The 16,816-nt window shown below is 41.6% G+C and overlaps 1 protein-coding gene across 3 annotated transcripts in view; it reads right to left on the bottom strand.

Annotated features, from left to right (window-relative positions):
• DOCK11 (dedicator of cytokinesis 11) overlaps positions 1-16,816 on the bottom strand; it is a 923,283-nt gene that overhangs the window by 811,229 nt on the left and 95,238 nt on the right. For all 3 annotated transcript variants that reach the window (XM_053699249.1, XM_053699251.1, XM_053699250.1), the window contains exon 4: positions 16,565-16,647. In XM_053699249.1, the coding sequence (XP_053555224.1) occupies positions 16,565-16,647 (83 nt within the window). The remainder of the gene's footprint in view (positions 1-16,564; positions 16,648-16,816) is intronic.

The following is a 16,816-nucleotide window of genomic DNA, read 5'->3' as shown; positions in this document are numbered from 1 at the left end:
CGCGTTTCGCATCTGCTTTGTCAAAGGCACCCGTGTCTCCAGCATGTGTTCCTTATCAAGGGCTGTTGACCGATCCGGCCGTTACGTAGATGTGACGTCTTGTGTCAATCGTCCAATCATAGCGTATCTACTATGATTGGCTTGCGAATCAGGGGGTGTGTGTTTAATGGCCAATCAGGGAGGCGATCACTGTTATTAACAAGATGATACGCCTCCCTCTAGTGCTCATGCGGTAAACTGTTATCATGCCATTTAAGGAAAAAGCATAAGATCATAGTCAGAACTACAGAGTGGAATTCGGATCTATGAGTGTACTTACTTGCATGATCATATGGAATTTGGGAATACTAAGTAACTCCTACCTTTTTCCAGACCAATGTTTGCAAGTAACTATACTAATAGATCCAATTTCCACTCTGTAGTATCTCTCGGTGAAATTTCAAGCAGTAGTATCTCTCAGTGATATTTCAAGCAACATTTGTTAAAGGAGAATAATCACAAGGTTTGCAAGGTTTCAAAAAGCAATACAAGATGGCAAAAGACTATATACAATGTCTACAGTCAATGTTTTGGGGCCATGGGAACTTAAAGTATGAAGATAAAGCTATATTCATTCATATATGTATCTCTGCATACCCAGAAGAAATGTTTGTTCAGGTGAGTTGTGCTTGAAAGGCAAATTACAGAGGGTAAAATAGAGAGCTGGAGGAAAGAGATTGGGTAAGACAATTTGTAAGGTAACTGTTTAAGCAGTTTTGAGACAAAAGGAAGTGGAACTATTGAGACTGTTGTATAAAATGGACCTACAGAGTTTCAGTGCATTCTTTAAAAGGGAAAACAATAAGCTTCCAAAGTGACCAAAACAATTACAAAACAACAAAAAGTATTGGTGCACATCCAACCACTTAAGTCCACTCTTTCATGGCATATTTGTATATGCTTCTGTCTGCCAAATATACTTACATAGCTTCTAATAAGATTGGGATAAACATCTCGCAATAATATTGGCTTATATTTGAGCTGCAAAAACAACTTAAGTGGTTGGATGTGCACCAATACTTTTTATTGTTTTGTAATTGTTTTGGTCACTTTGGTAGCACTCCCACAATATGTGTGTTAAAGGGACAGTCTACACCAGAATTTTTATTGTTTTAAAAGAAAGATAATCCCTTTATTACCCATTTCCCAGTTTTGCATAACCAACACAGTTATAATAATATACTTTTAACCTCTGTGATTATCTTGTATCTAAGCCTCTGCAAACTGCCCCTTTTTTCAGTTCTTTTGACAGACTTGCAGTCTAGCCAATCAGTGCCTGCTCCCAGATAACTTCTCGTGCACGAGCACAGTGTTATCTATATGAAATACGTGAACTAACACCCTCTAGTGGTGAAAAACTGTTAAAATGCAATCTGAAAGAGGTGGGCTTCAAGGTCTAAGAAATTAGCATATGAACCTCCTAGGTTAAGCTTTCAACTAAGAATACCAAGAGAACAAAGCAAAATTGGTGATAAAAGTAAATTGGAAAATTGTTTAAAATTACATGCTCTATCTGAATCATGAAAGTTTATTTTGGCCTAGACTGTCCCTTTAAGATTTAACAGTCCTTTTGTGGTGTGCTTAACCAAAAAAAACCTTTGTTGTATCTTTTGAATAGGGAGCTGACCAAATCCCTCCCCTTTGGTTAATGCACGCCACCCAGCCCAGGTGTGTTCCAGATAATGTAATTGTGATATACTTAATAAGCTAGAAAGCTTCACACTGTGTAGACATGACTTGCTGCAGTGTGGAAACTGGTTAGTGTTAGGACCAGTCTAAAGTGGGACACCTTGTAAGTGGTGACTGGCTTAGCAGAATATGATCATATTGTGTGACTAAGATCCCATTTCATTTAAAGGTATTTTTAACAGGCAAAAAAAAATGTTCAGCATAAATATAAGTCAATATTACTGCGAGATGTTAATCCCAATTTTATTTGAACTATGTAAGTATATTTAGCAGATAGAAGTATATTTGTTTTTGCAGCTCAAATATAAGCCAATATTATTGCGAGATGTTTATCCCAATCTTATTAGAAGCTATCGCCTAGATTTAGAGTTCTGCGGTAGCCGTCAAAAGCAACCTTAAGGGCTCCTAACGCTGCTTTTGGCCGCCCGCTAGTATTTAGAGTCAGCCAGGAAAGGGTCTAACGCTCACTTTCCAGCCGCGACTTTTCCATACCGCAGATCCCCTCCTATCTTTTCAATGGGATCTTCCTAACGCCGGTATTTAGAGTCTTGGCTGAAGTGAGAGGTAGACCCTCTACCGATAAGACTCCAGCCGCAGAAAAAAGTCAGTAGTTAAGAGCTTTATGGGCTAGCGCCGGTTTATAAAGCTCTTAACTACTGTGCTCTAAAGTACACTAACACCCATAAACTACCTATGCACCCCTAAACCAAGGCCCCCTCCACATCGCCGCCAGTATAATAAATATTTTTAACCCCTAATCTGCCGACCGTACACTGCCGCCACCTACATTATCCCTATGAACCCCTAATCTGCTGCCCCTAACATCGCCGACACCTACATAATATTTATAAACCCCTAATCTGCCCCCAACGTCGCCGCTACCTTACCTACACTTATTAACCCCTAATCTACTCTAATAAATGTATTAACCCCTAAAGCTAAGTCTAACCCTAACACCCCCCTAAGTTAAATATAATTTTAATCTAACTAAATAAATTAAATATTATTAACTAAAGTATTCCTATTTAAAGCTAAATACTTACCTGTAAAATAAACCCTAACATAGCTACAATATAACGAATAATTATATTGTAGCTATTTTAGGATCTATATTTATTTTACAGGCAACTTTGTATTTATTTAAACTAGTTACAATAGCTATTAAATAGTTATTTACTATTTAATAGCTACCTAGTTAAAATAATTACAAAATTACCTGTAAATTAAATCCTAACCTAAGTTACAATTAAACCTAACACTACACTATCAATAAATAAATTAAATCAATTAACTACAAGTACCTACAATTACCTACAATGAAATAAAATAAAATAAATTACAAAAAAACAAACACTAAATTACAAAAAATAAAAAAAGATGACAAAAATTTTAAGCTAATTACACCTACTCTAAGCCCCCTAATAAAATAACAAAGCCCCCCAAAATAAAAAAATTTCCCTACCCTAATCTAAATTAAAAAAGTTAACAGCTCTATTACCAGCCCTTAAAAGGGCTTTTTGCGGGGCATGCCCCAAAGAAATCAGCTCTTTTGCCTGTAAAAAAAAAACACAATACCACCCCCCAACATTACAACCCACCACCCACATACCCCTACTCTAACCCAAACCCCCCTTAAATAAACCTAACACTACCCCCCTGAAGATCTCCCTACCTTGAGTCGTGTTCACCCAGCCGGGCACCGATGGACCAAAAGAGGACATCCGGAGCAGCAGAAGTCTTCATCCTATCCGGGCAGAAGAGGACATCCGGACCGGTAGACATCTTCATCCAAGCGGCATCTTCTATCTTCATCCATCCGGAGAGGAGCGGAGCCATCTTCTTCCAGCCGATGCGGATCCATCCTTCTTCCACGATGCCTACTCGCCGAATGAAGGTTCCTTTAAATGACATCATCCAAGATGGCGTCCCTCGAATTCCGATTGGCTAATAGGATTCTATCAGCCAATCGGAATTAAGGTAGGAAAAATCTGATTGGCTGATTGAATCAGCCAATCAGATTCAAGTTCAATCGGATTGGCTGATCCAATTAGCCAATCAGATTGAGCTTGCATTCTATTGGCTGTTCCGATCAGCCAATAGAATGCGAGCTCAATCTGATTGGCTATTGTTCCATCTGATAATAGCTATTGTACCTAGTTAAAATAAATACAAAGTTGCCTGTAAAATAAATATAAATCCTAAAATAACTACAATATAATTATTCGTTATATTGTAGCTATATTAGGGTTTATTTTACAGGTAAGTATTTAGCTTTAAATAGGAAGACTTTAGTTAATAATATTTAATTTATTTCGCTAGATTAAAATTATATTTAACTTAGGGGGGTGTTAGGGTTAGGGTTAGACTTAGCTTTAGGGGTTAATACATTTATTAGAGTAGCGGCGAGGTCCGGTCGGCAGATTAGGGGTTAATAATTGTAGGTAAGGTAGCGGCGACGTTGGGGGGGGGGGCAGATTAGGGGTTAATAAATATTATGTAGGTGTCGGCGATGTTAGGGACAGCAGATTAGGGGTACATAGGTATAATGTAGGTTGCGGCGGTGTACGGAGCGGCAGATTAGGGGTTAATAATATAATGCAGGTGTCAGCGATAGTGGGGGCAGCATATTAGGGGTTAATAAGTGTAAGGTTAGGGGTGTTTAGACCCGGGGTTCATGTTAGGGTGTTAGGTGCAGACTTAGAAAGTGTTTTACCATAGGAAACAATAGGGCTGCGTTAGGAGCTGAACGCTGCTTTTTTGCAGGTGTTAGGTTTTTTTTCAGCCCAAACTGCCCCATTGTTTCCTATGGGGGAATCGTGCACGAGCACATTTTTCCAGCTAGCCGCTACCGTAAGCAACGCTGGTATTGAGAGTTGAAGTGGCGGTAAATATGCCTGTACGCTCCCTTTTTGGAACCAAACGCAGCCCTTCAGAGAACTCTAAATACCAGTGTTGTTTAGAAGCAGCACTAGAAAAAAAAACGCGTAGCTAACGCACCCCTTTGGCCGCAAAACTCTAAATCTAGGTGTATGTAAGTATATTTGGCAGACAGAAGCATATACAAATATGCCATGAAAGAGTGGACTTAAGTGGTTGGATGTGCACCAATACTTTTTGTTGTTTTTTAAAACAATAAGCTTGTGATGTTAAGGGAGTAGAGCGAATAATTTAAAATACAGACAGTTTCTAAGCTAAGAGGTTGACCTTAGTGCAGACATGAAAAAGTAACAAAGAAGGATGGAAGCATTATTTGGCAAACTTCACACATCCATGCTGTATTACAGGCCAAATTAGAAGCTTTAGATCGACTAATAGATTGCAGGTTTACAGAATTGAGAGACTCTTGCCATGCGTCAAGCTGGGCGGACTCACCTCTGAAAGGGCAAGGAAACATACCGGTAAATGCGTATACTACATGGCCTGAAGAATCTGCAGTTTTGCAATCTGGACAGTCCTCACATACTGTGTTGCCCAGCCTTACTCTAATTCCTCTACCCCTAGTTCTGAAAGGCCCCATACCTGAGGAACAGCATTCAGATTGTTCCTGGTTGCCTCTCGGCTGCCCTTGGGGGGATGCAGCTGGTCCCTGCGGGGGTAAGGAGGGCTCCGAAAATAAACAGAGTATGAGACTCTTGGACTATGTCGGGCACACAGAAGCATTGAAGATTCTGGCCAGCAGCGTGCAGGGGAACGACAGCATAGGGATATCGATAAGCAAGCAGATGCGGTCCGGGTCTGTCATGTGTTTGGCTGAAAATATAACATCACAAGCCGGGTTCTATTTACCTTTCCACTGCTGCACAAGAGTCGGTGTGGGATAGTTCTGGAGGCTTTGCTGTTGACGACATACTCCTTTGTGCTAGTACTGATCTCCTAGACTGTTATGAGTTTTAGTTATCAGAGCAGGAGACATGCAATAAGGTTTATGGCGCTTCATCACTACAAGCATTTATATGTCGTTCTTTTCTACTTTTACGTCTGCATTTCTTTATATTTAATGTTATCCCTTTGTAAGAGTTGGGAAATATCAGAGATGGGACTGTGTTTGTTGGTAACGTTGCATATAGATTCTTTCAGGTCCACTGAGAGAGTACTGCTCTATACAACTGAGATTACCGAATTGGATAGAGGTCACTATCTTTTGGGAATGAATGTTTTGCATTTATATGTGGGATTGCTTATAGTGTATATCTAAGACATACCAAACCTCACTAGAAGCCCTTTTATAGCTTATCGTTAGATATTCTAACTACATACATGACAGTGGCATCAGGCTTAGGTTTTTGGCTCATAGTCCACATATGAGGGACAATACTATGTGTGTAGGTATGCCCTGGAGGATGGGTATAGACTTCCTCTACCCCACTAAACGTATACTTCTATGTATAACTGGATATATGGGCTAGATTGCACATATTTTCGTTAAATGGTGAGTGTTCCGCCTATATGATGGAGATTCTAAAGTGTCTCTATATACATAAATGATAGACACCTTGGGGACATATCTAGAGTAATGCCCATCAAATAGTCAACTCTACGCAACGCCTTTTCCCAGCATGCAGAGAGTATATTCCCTCCCACATATAGGAGTTCAGCTATTATTTGAGTAATGAAGGGTATATCGGAGTTGCATTAAGCCTCAATAGAAGTAGTTCCTAATTTATCTATTACTTAACAAAATGCATCCCATGCTGTTCCAAGAGCTTCCTGATTTGTAATTAAGAAGAGATAACATGTCATTTTATTACTTGAAATTTGGTCTTTGCACGTGGAGTTTCCTCTGTGATAAGTATAAGATGTTTCTGGTTATCAATGACAGGTCTTTTATGACCACTCATTGAGCAATTAATTTGTGCAAGCTAAATTATATAATCATATAATTCACATGATATTTTATTATTCATTCCTTACAACTGGATTTTAGGTATCATATTATCAGGCGAACTAAACCAATCAAGAGGATTCCTTATTTACTTAACTAAATAAAAATGTGTCACATACCATAATAAAAGAGTATGTCAGCGCCTTGAGACCCTTAGGGGTGAATAGCCGCGCTTTACAAGAACCCAATAGATAGATAGATAGATAGATAGATAGATAGATAGATAGCTTATAAAGGGGCATCATAATGTATTATACTATTAGGTAGCTATTTATGTTTTGGAGGTACTAGGGTTGAGTTATCTTACAAATTAGTTTGAAAAAACAGAATTTATGTTTACCTGATAAATTACTTTCTCCAACGGTGTGTCCGGTCCACGGCGTCATCCTTACTTGTGGGATATTCTCTTCCCCAACAGGAAATGGCAAAGAGCCCAGCAAAGCTGGTCACATGATCCCTCCTAGGCTCCGCCTACCCCAGTCATTCGACCGACGTTAAGGAGGAATATTTGCATAGGAGAAACCATATGGTACCGTGGTGACTGTAGTTAAAGAAAATAAATTATCAGACCTGATTAAAAAAACCAGGGCGGGCCGTGGACCGGACACACCGTTGGAGAAAGTAATTTATCAGGTAAACATAAATTCTGTTTTCTCCAACATAGGTGTGTCCGGTCCACGGCGTCATCCTTACTTGTGGGAACCAATACCAAAGCTTTAGGACACGGATGAAGGGAGGGAGCAAATCAGGTCACCTAAATGGAAGGCACCACGGCTTGCAAAACCTTTCTCCCAAAAATAGCCTCAGAAGAAGCAAAAGTATCAAACTTGTAAAATTTGGTAAAAGTGTGCAGTGAAGACCAAGTCGCTGCCCTACATATCTGATCAACAGAAGCCTCGTTCTTGAAGGCCCATGTGGAAGCCACAGCCCTAGTGGAATGAGCTGTGATTCTTTCGGGAGGCTGCCGTCCGGCAGTCTCGTAAGCCAATCTGATGATGCTTTTAATCCAAAAAGAGAGAGAGGTAGAAGTTGCTTTTTGACCTGTCCTTTTACCGGAATAAACAACAAACAAGGAAGATGTTTGTCTAAAATCCTTTGTAGCATCTAAATAGAATTTTAGAGCGCGAACAACATCCAAATTGTGCAACAAACGTTCCTTCTTTGAAACTGGTTTCGGACACAGAGAAGGTACGATAATCTCCTGGTTAATGTATTTGTTAGAAACAACTTTTGGAAGAAAACCAGGTTTAGTACGTAAAACCACCTTATCTGCATGGAACACCAGATAAGGAGGAGAACACTGCAGAGCAGATAATTCTGAAACTCTTCTAGCAGAAGAAATTGCAACTAAAAACAAAACTTTCCAAGATAATAACTTAATATCAACGGAATGCAAGGGTTCAAACGGAACCCCCTGAAGAACTGAAAGAACTAAATTGAGACTCCAAGGAGGAGTCAAAGGTTTGTAAACAGGCTTAATTCTAACCAGAGCCTGAACAAAGGCTTGAACATCTGGCACAGCGGCCAGCTTTTTGTGAAGTAACACAGACAAGGCAGAAATCTGTCCCTTCAGGGAACTTGCAGATAATCCTTTTTCCAATCCTTCTTGAAGGAAGGATAGAATCCTAGGAATCTTAACCTTGTCCCAAGGGAATCCTTTAGATTCACACCAACAGATATATTTTTTCCAAATTTTGTGGTAAATCTTTCTAGTTACAGGCTTTCTGGCCTGAACAAGAGTATCGATAACAGAATCTGAGAACCCTCGCTTCGATAAGATCAGGCGTTCAATCTCCAAGCAGTCAGCTGGAGTGAAACCAGATTCGGATGTTCGAACGGACCCTGAACAAGAAGGTCTCGTCTCAAAGGTAGCTTCCAAGGTGGAGCCGATGACATATTCACCAGATCTGCATACCAAGTCCTGCGTGGCCACGCAGGAGCTATCAAGATCACCGACGCCCTTTCCTGATTGATCCTGGCTACCAGCCTGGGGATGAGAGGAAACGGCGGGAACACATAAGCTAGTTTGAAGGTCCAAGGTGCTACTAGTGCATCCACTAGAGCCGCCTTGGGATCCCTGGATCTGGACCCGTAGCAAGGAACTTTGAAGTTCTGACGAGAGGCCATCAGATCCATGTCTGGAATGCCCCACAGCTGAGTGACTTGGGCAAAGATTTCCGGATGGAGTTCCCACTCCCCCGGATGCAATGTCTGACGACTCAGAAAATCCGCTTCCCAATTTTCCACTCCTGGGATGTGGATAGCAGACAGGTGGCAGGAGTGAGACTCCGCCCATAGAATGATTTTGGTCACTTCTTCCATCGCCAGGGAACTCCTTGTTCCCCCCTGATGGTTGATGTACGCAACAGTTGTCATGTTGTCTGATTGAAACCGTATGAACTTGGCCCTCGCTAGCTGAGGCCAAGCCTTGAGAGCATTGAATATCGCTCTCAGTTCCAGAATATTTATCGGTAGAAGAGATTCTTCCCGAGACCAAAGACCCTGAGCTTTCAGGGATCCCCAGACCGCGCCCCAGCCCATCAGACTGGCGTCGGTCGTGACAATGACCCACTCTGGTCTGCGGAATGTCATCCCTCGTGACAGGTTGTCCAGGGACAGCCACCAATGGAGTGAGTCTCTGGTCCTCTGATTTACTTGTATCTTCGGAGACAAGTCTGTATAGTCCCCATTCCACTGACTGAGCATGCACAGTTGTAATGGTCTTAGATGAATGCGCGCAAAAGGAACTATGTCCATTGCCGCTACCATCAACCCGATCACTTCCATGCACTGAGCTATGGAAGGAAGAGGAACGGAATGAAGTATCCGACAAGAGTCTAGAAGTTTTGTTTTTCTGGCCTCTGTCAGAAAAATCCTCATTTCTAAGGAGTCTATTATTGTTCCCAAGAAGGGAACCCTTGTTGACGGAGATAGAGAACTCTTTTCCACGTTCACTTTCCATCCGTGAGATCTGAGAAAGGCCAGGACAATGTCCGTGTGAGCCTTTGCTTGAGGAAGGGACGACGCTTGAATCAGAATGTCGTCCAAGTAAGGTACTACAGCAATGCCCCTTGGTCTTAGCACAGCTAGAAGGGACCCTAGTACCTTTGTGAAAATCCTTGGAGCAGTGGCTAATCCGAAAGGAAGCGCCACGAACTGGTAATGTTTGTCCAGGAATGCGAACCTCAGGAACCGATGATGTTCCTTGTGGATAGGAATATGTAGATACGCATCCTTTAAATCCACCGTGGTCATGAATTGACCTTCCTGGATGGAAGGAAGAATAGTTCGAATGGTTTCCATCTTGAACGATGGAACCTTGAGAAACTTGTTTAAGATCTTGAGATCTAAGATTGGTCTGAACGTTCCCTCTTTTTTGGGAACTATAAACAGATTGGAGTAGAACCCCATCCCTTGTTCTCTTAATGGAACAGGATGAATCACTCCCATTTTTAACAGGTCTTCTACACAATGTAAGAATGCCTGTCTTTTTATGTGGTCTGAAGACAACTGAGACCTGTGGAACCTCCCCCTTGGGGGAAGTCCCTTGAATTCCAGAAGATAACCTTGGGAGACTATTTCTAGCGCCCAAGGATCCAGAACATCTCTTGCCCAAGCCTGAGCGAAGAGAGAGAGTCTGCCCCCCACCAGATCCGGTCCCGGATCGGGGGCCAACATTTCATGCTGTCTTGGTAGCAGTGGCAGGTTTCTTGGCCTGCTTTCCCTTGTACCAGCCTTGCATTGGTCTCCAAGCTGGCTTGGCTTGAGAAGTATTACCCTCTTGCTTAGAGGACGTAGCACTTTGGGCTGGTCCGTTTCTACGAAAGGGACGAAAATTAGGTTTATTTTTTGCCTTGAAAGGCCGATCCTGAGGAAGGGCGTGGCCCTTACCCCCAGTGATATCAGAGATAATCTCTTTCAAGTCAGGGCCAAACAGCGTTTTCCCCTTGAAAGGAATGTTAAGTAGCTTGTTCTTGGAAGACGCATCAGCCGACCAAGATTTCAACCAAAGCGCTCTGCGCGCCACAATAGCAAACCCAGAATTCTTAGCCGCTAACCTAGCCAATTGCAAAGTGGCGTCTAGGGTGAAAGAATTAGCCAATTTGAGAGCATTGATTCTGTCCATAATCTCCTCATAAGGAGGAGAATCACTATCGACCGCCTTTATCAGCTCATCGAACCAGAAACATGCGGCTGTAGCGACAGGGACAATGCATGAAATTGGTTGTAGAAGGTAACCCTGCTGAACAAACATCTTTTTAAGCAAACCTTCTAATTTTTTATCCATAGGATCTTTGAAAGCACAACTATCCTCTATGGGTATAGTGGTGCGTTTGTTTAAAGTGGAAACCGCTCCCTCGACCTTGGGGACTGTCTGCCATAAGTCCTTTCTGGGGTCGACCATAGGAAACAATTTTTTAAATATGGGGGGAGGGACGAAAGGAATACCGGGCCTTTCCCATTCTTTATTAACAATGTCCGCCACCCGCTTGGGTATAGGAAAAGCTTCTGGGAGCCCCGGCACCTCTAGGAACTTGTCCATTTTACATAGTTTCTCTGGGATGACCAACTTGTCACAATCATCCAGAGTGGATAATACCTCCTTAAGCAGAATGCGGAGATGTTCCAACTTAAATTTAAATGCAATCACATCAGGTTCAGCTTGTTGAGAAATGTTCCCTGAATCAGTAATTTCTCCCTCAGACAAAACCTCCCTGGCCCCATCAGACTGGGTTAGGGGCCCTTCAGAAATATTATTATCAGCGTCGTCATGCTCTTCAGTATCTAAAACAGAGCAGTCGCGCTTACGCTGATAAGTGTTCATTTTGGCTAAAATGTTTTTGACAGAATTATCCATTACAGCCGTTAATTGTTGCATAGTAAGGAGTATTGGCGCGCTAGATGTACTAGGGGCCTCCTGAGTGGGCAAGACTCGTGTAGACGAAGGAGGGAATGATGCAGTACCATGCTTACTCCCCTCACTTGAGGAATCATCCTGGGCATCATTGTCATTGTCACATAAATCACATTTATTTAAATGAATAGGAATTCTGGCTTCCCCACATTCAGGACACAGTCTATCTGGTAGTTCAGACATGTTAAACAGGCATAAACTTGATAACAAAGTACAAAAAACGTTTTAAAATAAAACCGTTACTGTCACTTTAAATTTTAAACTGAACACACTTTATTACTGCAATTGCGAAAAAACATGAAGGAATTGTTCAAAATTCACCAAATTTTCACCACAGTGTCTTAAAGCCTTAAAAGTATTGCACACCAAATTTGGAAGCTTTAACCCTTAAAATAACGGAACCGGAGCCGTTTTGAACTTTAACCCCTTTACAGTCCCTGGTATCTGCTTTGCTGAGACCCAACCAAGCCCCAAGGGGAATACGATACCAAATGACGCCTTCAGAAAGTCTTTTCTAAGTATCAGAGCTCCTCTCACATGCGACTGCATACCATGCCTCTCAAAAACAAGTGCGCAACACCGGCGCGAAAATGAGGCTCTGCCTATGCTTTGGGAAAGCCCCTAAAGAATAAGGTGTCTAAAACAGTGCCTGCCGATATTATTATATCAAAATACCCAGATAAAATGATTCCTCAAGGCTAAATATGTGTTAATAATGAATCGATTTAGCCCAGAAAAAGTCTACAGTCTTAATAAGCCCTTTTTGAAGCCCTTATTTACGATCGTAATAAACATGGCTTACCGGATCCCATAGGGAAAATGACAGCTTCCAGCATTACATCGTCTTGTTAGAATGTGTCATACCTCAAGCAGCAAGAGACTGCTCCCTGTTCCCCCAACTGAAGTTAATTGCTCTCAACAGTCCTGTGTGGAACAGCCATGGATTTTAGTGACGGTTGCTAAAATCATTTTCCTCATACAAACAGAAATCTTCATCTCTTTTCTGTTTCTGAGTAAATAGTACATACCAGCACTATTTCAAAATAACAAACTCTTGATTGAATAATAAAAACTACAGTTAAACACTAAAAAACTCTAAGCCATCTCCGTGGAGATGTTGCCTGTACAACGGCAAAGAGAATGACTGGGGTAGGCGGAGCCTAGGAGGGATCATGTGACCAGCTTTGCTGGGCTCTTTGCCATTTCCTGTTGGGGAAGAGAATATCCCACAAGTAAGGATGACGCCGTGGACCGGACACACCTATGTTGGAGAAATTAAAAAATAGGTATCATTACCCAGCAGAAATACTGGGTATCTATATATCAAGCCTGTTTTGTTGGGTGTCAACATTTAGTTTGGATATTAGTATGTATCTATGATCTACCATATATGTTGATTTCTGTATTTGGTGACATTGTTTACTTATAAGCTGTTTATGTACAGGCTATAGCATATCAAAAATGTTATGAGTTTCATTATAGTAACAATATTGTTTTGCTAAATACCTTAAAAAAAAAATAAAGCACTGCTATCTCTCCAAATATAACAGGATAATCCTGAAAGGAGTACTTATATAGAAGGAAACTGTCTATTCGTTGTAGGACCTATAATGGTGCTGGTGGGTTAGCGTAAGCTATATCAATAACTGTGGGGAAAAGTTTTCCCTTTACCAAATGCTAATAATTGCTAATAATTGCCCCCAGAGGGGATTAGCCACCACACCGAACCGAATCAACAAGAGAGAAATATCCTACAAAATATGCCAATAAAGGCCAACAAATTAAACACTTGATAGAGAGGAGCAGTGCGAACACCTGACGCGTGTTTCGCATCTGCTTTGTCAAAGGCGCCCGTGACTCCAGCATGTGTTCCTTATCAAGGGCCGTTGACCAATCCGGCAGTTGCATAGCTGTGACGTTGCATGTCAATCGTCCAATCATAGCGTATCTGCTATGATTGGGTTGCCAGTCAGGGGATGTGTGTTTAGTGGCCAATCAGGGAGGCGATCACTGTTATGACAAGGTAATACGCCTCCCTGTAGTGCTCATGCAGTAAACTGTTATCATGCCATTTAAGGAAAAAGCATAAGATCGTAGTCAGAACTACAGAGTGGAATTATTTTAGCCTCACCGAGTAGCATGGTCCACAATTTTATTTTTAACTATGATTATTAAATGTTATGTTTTATTTAATTAATTATACTGTACTCCACACAGAATGCATATTAACATCCTTGGAAGTATGCCAAATAATGCTTCCATCCTTCTTTGTTACTTTTTCAAACTATCACACACGGCATTAGGCACTACCTCCTCTATACACCTAGGATTGTTCTAGGAGGTTTAATGACTGGTTTACTATATCCCACCCACCCTAGAGGTAACTAGGGGCTCTTCTCTTTTGACCATAGTGCAGACATTGCAACAGGGGTGAAGCAGCTGACTGTTTTGACCTAGTTATCTATAACTAGTCCTAAAGCCCGTTAACACTGGCCATTTTTTGCAGTACATCGATCCTACCCCTTGCTCTCTCTCTCTCCCCCTCTCTTTTGGGCTCTCTCGCTCCACCTCACTTTTGCTCTTTCTCCCCCCTCTCTTTTGCTCTCTCTTTCCCCCTGTCTCTTTTGCTCTTTCCCCTCTCCCCGCCTCTCTTTTGCTCTCTCTCTCCCCCCTCTCTTTTGCTCTCTCTTTTTCCCCCTCTCTCTTGTGCTCTCTCCCCCTCTCTTTTGCGCTCTCTCGCACCAACTCTCTTTTGCGCTCTCTCACTACACCTCTCTTTTGCTCTCTCTATCGCCTCTCTTTTGCTCTCTCCCCCCTCTCTTTTGCTCTCTCCCCCCCTCTTTTGCTCTATTTCCCCCTCTCTTTTGCTCTCTCTCTCTCCCCCCTCTCTTTTGCTCTCACCCCCTTTTCTTTTGCACTCTTTCCCCCTCTCTTTTGCGCTCTCTCTCCCCCTCTCTTTTGCACTCTCTCTCTCCCTTCTCTCTCCTGTGCTCTCTCTCTCCCCTCTCTCTTTTGCGCTCTCCCCCCCTCTATTTTGTGCTCTCTCCCCCCCTGTCTTCTGAAGACTCTCTCCCCTTCTCTTTTGCGCTCTCTCTCTCCCCCTCTCTTTTGCACTCTCTCTCCCCCATCTCTTTTGCGCTCTCTCTCTACTCCCCCTCTTTTGCACTCTCTCTCCCCCCTCTCTTTTGCGCTCTCTCTCCCCCTCTCTTTTGCGCTCTCTCTCCCCCCCTCTCTTTTGCGCTCTCTCCCCCTCTCTTTTGCGCTCTCACCTCCTCTCTTTTGTGCTCTTTCCCCCCTCTCTTTTGCTCTGTCTCTCTCCCCTCTCTTTTGCTCTCTCTCTCCATCCCTCTCTTTTGCTCTCTCTCCCCCCCTCTTTTGTTCTCTCTCCCCTCTCTATTGCTCTCTGTCCCCCCTCTCTTCTTTTGCTCTCTCTCTTCCCCTCTCTTTTGCTCTCTCTCTTCCCCCCTCTTATTTTCTCTCTCCCCCTCTATTTTGCTCTCTCTCTTCCTCCCTTTCTCTTCCCTCTATTTTGCTCTTTCCCCTCTATTTTGCTATCTCCCCCTTCTTTTTTGCTCTTTCCCCTCTCTTTTGCTCTCTCTTACCCTCTCTTTACCTGTTTCCCATCTCTTTTGCTCTCTCCCCCTCTCTTTCTATCTCCTTCCCCTCTCTCTCTTGTGCATGCCCGCGCCCGGCCCCGCCCCCGCCGCACCCGGTCACGAGCCCGCTCACGCCCGGCCACGTCAGCTCACACCCCGACCACGCCCACTCACACCCGACCACGCCCACTGTGCCGCAGCAGATCAGGTAGACTCTAAGGCGAGGTGTGTTTGTCCTTGTGCTGTCTCTACTGCGCATGACAGCTTCGGACGTTTTTACCTTTCACAGGAGCCCACGGCAAAAAAAAAAAATTGGCTAAGAGGTGATATTTTCACCTCTTAGCCAATAGCCGTGTGGTAAATCCGGCTCCCATGGGCGCCAAGCCAGAATTACCGCACGGCTACTGGCTAAGAGGTGAAAATGTCACCTCTCAGCCAAAACATTTTTTTGCCGTGGGCTGCTGTACAAGGTAAAAACGTTGATCGATTGAAACAAATAAAGGAGCTTTCTACATAAAGTATATTATACTTGATGAATGAAAGTCCCCTTTATTTGTTTCAATAGTAAATCCTAGCGTTTGTAAAACGCTAGGATTTACTTTCACTTTAAGTGCAGATATGCACATTTGTTAGTAACATATTAACTGAGCATTTGCAGTTGGGAACTAAGATAACTGTGGATAATGTGTGATGACTGTTCACTGTTCACGTGTAATCAATATGAAAATGAAGAAGTAGCAAACCATTGTGTATTAAATTATGAATCACTCCTCCTGATGCTAAAATTGACACACTGAATGAAAGGGCACTCTTTAAAAAAATTAAAGGTTAGGAATAAGATGGGATTTCTAATTTAACATAACATTTATTGATATGTTATAACCGTTTCAGATATTGATATTTATTTATGATTCTACGCTATATTTTTTTTCATGGTTTATTAACTGTTAATTATTTTTTTCTATTTTATTTACTTGCAGATTCAGTCCTTTTATGAAAAAAAAACTGAACACACAGCTTTAGATTGAATTTTTAAGCATAAACATAAAATTCACTTTTGGATACTTCAGATATTAGTAGATGTCGTATTATAGGTGTGTTGCATGCAAAATGTATCCCTGACTAAACTACTAAAATATGTGTATTTAAGAGATATTTTGTAGGTATCAGAATATTGTTGAGTTGTAGCCAAAGAAGATTTGGTTGAACTAACATTCTCTATATGATTAAAATGAATTAAATATAAATTATAATAAATAAAATCATTTTAAATGAGCTGTAGGTATTGATACCCTTCTTCCATCAGTACTAATGTAATGTTAACTAGTTATTTCTGTTATTGGATTATGCTGTTTGGTCATTTTTTCTGTGTTAAAGTTTTTCTTTTTTTCAGGGGGGGAAATGAATTAAATAAATAATGATAATATTATAGAGAACACTTACCAAGGTAAACTTCTAAAATCACCAGAATATTCTTCATATTTGTAGTTGACTACTTTCCAGTCAGAGCTGTAGTATTTAATGCACTGCAAACATCAACAGTCAACAATTTAGATATAAATGCTAGAATCATATAGGCATACACAAATCTTCTACAAAAACAATGACAAATGCAATTAAAAGAAAAAGTTTTGATGTCATGCATTGAGAATAGCATGTTATTTATTTATATTTTATTTCTTTTTAATTTTTTTA

This window comes from Bombina bombina, chromosome 1 (genome assembly GCF_027579735.1).
Source record: "Bombina bombina isolate aBomBom1 chromosome 1, aBomBom1.pri, whole genome shotgun sequence".
Taxonomy (NCBI): Eukaryota; Metazoa; Chordata; class Amphibia; order Anura; family Bombinatoridae; genus Bombina; species Bombina bombina.
The sequence above is the reverse complement of the archived record's forward strand: the minus strand, read 5'-3'. Positions and strand labels throughout refer to the sequence as shown.